At 35.3% G+C, this 6,481-nt stretch overlaps 1 protein-coding gene across 1 annotated transcript in view; it reads right to left on the bottom strand.

Annotated features, from left to right (window-relative positions):
- Nucleotides 1–1,224: 1,224 nt before the first annotated feature.
- The window catches only part of LOC110019118 (glutamyl-tRNA reductase-binding protein, chloroplastic), a 38,099-nt gene continuing 32,842 nt past the window's right edge, over nucleotides 1,225–6,481 (bottom strand). The window contains exon 5 of the mRNA XM_020716692.1: nucleotides 1,225–1,646. Coding sequence (XP_020572351.1) covers nucleotides 1,419–1,646 — 228 coding nt within the window. The 3' untranslated portion in view covers nucleotides 1,225–1,418. The remainder of the gene's footprint in view (nucleotides 1,647–6,481) is intronic.

The raw sequence follows: 6,481 nt of genomic DNA, 5'->3' as shown, positions 1-6,481 counted from the left end.
CGGCTTGTTTTGTCTCGAAATATTACTCATCCGGTTTATATATATATATATATATATTAAGCAGTATTTTTAAAAAATCTAATTGACTGCAAGACTACAAAGATTTATAATCAATTAAATTATTGATTAAGAAAATAAAATAAAAATTATTAAATTAGATTCAAATGATGTTTTAATATAAATAATAATTTTTAAATTTTGCTCAAATCTTTATTGTCTTATTGCTACATGATTATGGTTGTTAAAATGACTCTTTGGTCGTGAAAAGCTCGTGTTCGACTAGTTAAGTAAACGAGCCGAACACGAGCACACTTTTTGAGCTCAAAATATAAATGAGCCGAACACACACTCGTGTTCGGACCGTTTACACCCTTAGTCCATAGCAGCTACATATATATATATATATATATATATATATATAACTCTACATCAAAGAATTTCATCCCCTTAAAACTTTAGCCAACTCCAGCGTTGCCACATTTGTTTGAGGGTCTCACAAAATCAAGCCCAAACAAATAGCACATCGACAGAGAAAGAGAGCTACTGAAAAAAATGTGCAAAACTCATTTTACAATAACTTACTTTCTTGATGCATCAAATCAACCCCAAATAATCATTTCACTGCATCTTATGAAAAAAAAAAAAAAAATTCTAAAGCTTTAACACCTCAAAAATCTTGAATGACAAGGAAAGAATCAGTATGAATCAGTTGTTTCACTTAAAAAATATACGATAGTATTGACTAGATCAATTTTCTATTGCACTTAGATTTGACTAAATGGATCTCTGAAACAAGATACAATAGAAATAGAAACAGGAGAAATTATTACATACAGAGCGCGTACGCAGAACTACATGATGACTCCAGTAATATAATGTCACGAGGAGATTATTGGAGGCTATTATGGGGTTATTGAAGTGAAACCGTGAAAATTATTGAGGGGTTTTTAGGAAATTATTATGAAGTTATTGCGGGTGTTTATGCATGGGGATATTGAAGTGTAACCGCGGTGGTTATTGGAAGGTTATGGGAGGTTTATTGAAGTGGAACTGCGAAGATTTTTGGGGATTATTGAGATGTTACTGCAGTGTTATTGGAGTTAATGCTCCAATAACTTTCTAATAACCCTCCCAATAACATTTGCGGTTCCACTCCAATAAAACTGCGGAGGTTATTAGGGGATTATTGAGATGTTACTGTAGTGTTATTGGAGTTAATGCTCCAATAACCCTCCCAATAACATTTGTGGTTCCACCCCAATAAGCTTTACGGTTTCACTTTAATATTTTTGTTAGGTGGGCCCGATATAGCACACATGGCGGCATATTACTGGAATCCGCATGTAATTCTTCGTACGTGCTCCGTATGTAATAATTTCTCCAAAAATAGGGAGTGATTTTTGGAAGTGAAATGATGCTCACCTGCTTATCCTCTTCAACAACTTTATCCTCTCAAACTCTTGAACAGCGTAGCCCTTCTCTACCTCCCATGCAAGATGAAACATGGAATTTAAAGAAGATTTTAAGCTTTTTTCATCCGAAACTTCTCTCGGAAAAGGAACCCGGCAGGTAAAATTCCCTTCTTCAGAGTATATGTGCAGGTCAAAACCTAACCGATCAACCCATATCAGCTTGGCATCAGTTACCTGCACGACCAAGCCCAAGAAAATAAATATGTAAATTTCATGATCAGAATTATAATTTTCATATAGATAACAACTAATTGATTAGCTTTCTCACATAAATAAGTTGCCCAATAAATGTTACAGAAAAATTTTGATTTGTCAAAGTCAATCATTAAAATTTTTATTAAAACAGGTTCTACTAGATTATTTGGAGACCTTCATATGTGAGCATATTTTTCCAACAACATATTGAATTCGGCATTTTTAAGTATGTTTACTAGTTTAGGAAAAAATATTACATCAGTACTATGCACATAGAGTAATGTGCGTAGCTAATGAAATCAAGCCACAACACCCCACGCGACAGGAAAAAAAAACGGAGTGGTAATACGAGGAATATTCTCCTCGTGTTATTCATGTGTTATTGTGCGTTATTCAGGTGTTATTGTATTCTGAGAATATTTTCGGTGTTATAATAACACAATAACACATCATAAACACATGAATAACACACAATAACACATGAATAATACGGCGAGAATATTCTCCGACGGCGCGGTAACACGGAGAATATTCTTGCCGTATTATTCATGTGTTATTGTGTGTTATTCATGTGTTTATGATGTGTTATTGTGTTATTATAACACCAGGAATATTTTCAGGACACAATAGCACATGAATAACAAACAATAACACATGAATAACACGAGGGGGGAATATTCTCGGTGTTACCGCGCCGTTTTTTTTTCTGTCGCGTGGGATGTCGTAGAGTGATTTCATTGGCTACGCACATTACTCCATGTGCGTAGTACTGATGTAATATTTTTCCTTAGTTTAGTTGTATTCTTTTTGGATTTGATTTTTTTTTTTCTGTAGTTTTTATTCTCATTAGGTGTTGTTCTACTTCATTGCTAGGTATTTGCTTAAAATTTTACTGTCTGTTGTTTTTTTAATGCTAGTAGATATTATGTATAACTACTTATGGATGAACTTTCTCTTGTAAGTACAAAAAAATAATTTATATTTTTCATCATATCCCGACTGTCGGGTGTATAGCCTTTTAGACGCGGGGCATACGATATGGGAAAATACAATATACTTCAAAAAACCCCAAAATAAAAAACCATAGAGGCCACAATGCTAGGAAAATGAAAGAACTCTGAAGTATAGAAGGAAAACAATGCCATCCAAGAACAAGATCGTTTTGGAAGAGGGAGTTGATATGTGAAGGGGATAAATCCAATGTACATTGAGAAGTTCAATAATAAAAATGTAGGAATACTAGCAGTAAGAAGTAAAAAAATAAAATTATTGAGGTAAATAATAGTAATAATAAATTAATTAATATTAAGTTCACTATTGATGGGGCTATTGTAAACTTTATTAATTTTTGTTCTTTTCAAGTTGGATTGGAAAATAATTTAAAATATAAATTTTAGAAAATAACACTAGAATAAACATGAGAGAATAAATATTGTTGGGCAATGTAGAAACCCGGTCTACCGTAATTTAATTAGTTTCCTAATTAAGAATGCTCTTTTGGTTTCTATAAATAGTCTTTTTTGGCTTGTCATAAATAAGTCAAGGGGCCAAGCCAAGTCCTCTAAGAGAGAAAGAGAGAAAGAGAGGAAGAAAAAAAAATAGAGATTTTTTTGTAAACGTAGAGGCCCTCCACGCTGTAATTTCTCAAAGAAATAAAATCCTCTGCAGCTCCGTGGACGTAGGCAAATTTGTCGAACCACGTAAATCTGTGTGTGAAAAAAAATAGAGATTTTTTTTTAAACGTAGAGGCGCTCCACGCTGTAATTTCTCAAAGAAATAAAATCCTTTGCAGCTCCATGGACGTAGGCAAATTTGTCGAACCACGTAAATCTGTGTCGCTCTGATATTTTTTTCTTTACGTGCAATTTTTCTCGTTTCAATTTTTCGCTTTATTATAGTCGTTTTTCATAACATAAACAGTACCAGAATGACAGACTTATGCTGGCAAGCCCGTTTGATTTTTTTGGCAAATGAGTTAAGTTTTAGGTTAAACAGGTTCTGGAGGTCATACGATTAACCCTGTCGAGATTGGTTGCCCACAACGTCATCAAGGAAAAGACTAATGCAAATCTCATGATGGTTTTATCAGGTATGTATGAAAAGTCATAGGCGAATAACAATGTGCATCTGATGAAAATGTTATTCAATAGTTATTCAACTTGAAGATTGTGGAAGGTATCTGTTGCTCAACAACTGAATGATTTCAATACTATCACAAATCAATTGTCGTCTGTTGAAATTAATTTTGATGATGAGATACGTGCGTTGATATTGTTAGTTTCATTGTCAAATAGCTAGAAAGCCATGTGAATGACAGTTAGCAGTTCTGCAGGTAAATATAAACTAAAATATGATGATATTTGTGATTTAATTTTGGCTGAGGTACACAAGAAAGATTTTGGCGAGACCTCGGGTTCGAGTTCGACACCGATTGTTGATTACAGAGGGAGATCACAAGAAAAGAACTCAAACAGAGGAAGATCAAAATCAAAGTCAGGCCAGCAGGCAACCTGCTGGAATTGTGGTAAGGCAGACCACATAAAAATGAACTGCAGGAATCCTAAGAAGAAGGAGAATGATGACACTAATGTTGTAACTAAAGAAATACATTGTGCACTATTTCTGGACGTGATGGGGATGAGAGACGTTGATATTGTACTCCCTAACAAGAGACTTTCTTTCATACATCTTCCCGTCGGGAGTTGATGCGAAATTATGTTGCCGGTAACTTTGGGAAGATTTATTTGTCTGATGAAAAATCTTTGGACGTGGTGGGGATGGGATACATTGATATTGCAATCCCTAACAAGAGCAAATGGACTTTGCAAAAGGTTTGACACGTTCCTAAGTTGAAAAAAAACCTCATCTCTGTTGGGTAGCTCAATGAAGGTGGTCATTCAGTGGTGTTCTCAGATAGCACCTGGAAGGTTACCAAAAGAGCATTAATAATGGTTCGGGGTAAGAAAACTGACACACTGTATATGACTACAGGTTTACTCAGACGTGGACACATGAGGGTCACATGAGTTAGAGCTATAAAGAAATCTTGCAAGATGAGAATTCGAGCAAGTAGGAGTTGACCAAGAAAGAGGAGACAGATTCTCTGTCAGAGAGACTTGGGAACAAACAGAACTCAACCAGAAAAGAAGGATTGCACAACAAGTGGGTGTACAAGGTGAAGACTGCGTTTGATGACAATAAGAGGTACACGACTGGACTTGATGAGAAGGGCTTTCAACTGAGGCATAATATTGCTCATGCAGTGAGAGTTGTTAGCAGATACAAGCGTAACCCAGAAAAGAGCTTGGAGGTACAATGCTACATTGAAGGTTATATGTCAACTAAGGGTGTTACTCGTGAGAAACTGAAGTTGTGCTCGACTTCAGCTGGTCTTCTGGCATGAAGATCATGGCTTTAAATTGAGTTGGATTGGAAAATAATTTAAAATATAAATTTTAGAAAATAAAACTAGAATAAACATGAGAGAATAAATATTGTTGGGCAATGTAGAAACCCGGTCTACCGTAATTTAATTAGTTTTCTAATTAAGAATCTCACTTACCGCTGACCTACCACATCTCACCTACCGCTCACCTACCTCCACCTACCGCTCTTTTGGTTTCTATAAATAGTCTTTTTTGGCTTGTCATAAATAAACCAAGGGGCCAAGCCAAGTCCTCTAAGAGAGAAAGAGAGGAAGAGAGAAAAGAAAATAGAGATTTTCTTGTAAACGTCGAGACGCTCGACGGTGTAATTCCTCAAAGAAATAAAATCCTTTGCAGCTTCATGGACGTAGGCAAATTTGTCGAACCACGTAAATATGTGTGTCGCTCTGGTGTTTTTTTTTCTGCGTGCAATTTTTCTCGTTCTATTTTTCGCTTTATTGTCGTCATTTTTCACAACAAAATATTATAGGTAACTTGAAGGGATTTGTTTGCACTAGAAAATATTATGGGAGGGTTGATGGTTGACATGGATATAACAACAACAACAACAAAGCCTTAATCCCACTACGTGAGGTCAACTACATGAATCATTTTTCTCCATTACGTTCTATTTAGTGTCATATTTTCATTTAGTTCTAATAAATTAAGATCATTTTTTATTCAATAAGCCTAAGTCTTACTAGGTCTACCTCTGCCTTTCTTAACATAAGTCAAATCTAAAACATCTACTCTCATAATCGGATCATCAGATGGTAGACGTTTAATGTGATCAAACCATCTAAGATGGCTCTCTCTAATTTTGTCGTCACTGGAGCTACACCAACCCTATCCCGGATATATTCATTTTGCATTTTGTCTCTAAGTGTAAAGTCACTCATCCACCTAATCATTCTCATCTCAGCAACACTTAACTTAGTATTATGTTTCTCTTTTAAAGGCCAAAATTCAGCGCCATAGAGCATTGCAAGTCTCACCACCCTCTTATAAAATTTTTCTTTCAGTCTAAGCGGCACTTTTCTATCACACAAAAGGCCCAAAGCATTCCTCAATTTCAACCAACCAACTTGAATTTTATTATTAACATCCCCATCTATATCACCATCGCTTTGAACAGCAGACCCGAGATATCTAAATCGTTCACACCTTTTAATAATTTGATTACCCAAAGTTACACTTCTGTAAGCTACTACTACCTACTAAAATTACATTCCATGTATTCAGTTTTAGTTCTACTCAAATGAAGGCCTTTAAACTCCAATGTAAACCTCCATAATTCAATTTTTTCCTGGGCTTTTTCACTCGTCTTATCCATGAGAAGGATATCATCAGCAAAAAGCATATACCAAGGTACATCCTCCTGTAAATGTC

This window comes from Phalaenopsis equestris, unplaced genomic scaffold, assembly GCF_001263595.1.
Source record: "Phalaenopsis equestris unplaced genomic scaffold, ASM126359v1 Scaffold000050, whole genome shotgun sequence".
NCBI classification, from domain to species: domain Eukaryota; kingdom Viridiplantae; phylum Streptophyta; class Magnoliopsida; order Asparagales; family Orchidaceae; genus Phalaenopsis; species Phalaenopsis equestris.
Note: the sequence above shows the minus strand (reverse complement) of the source record. Positions and strands in the feature narration are given on the sequence as shown.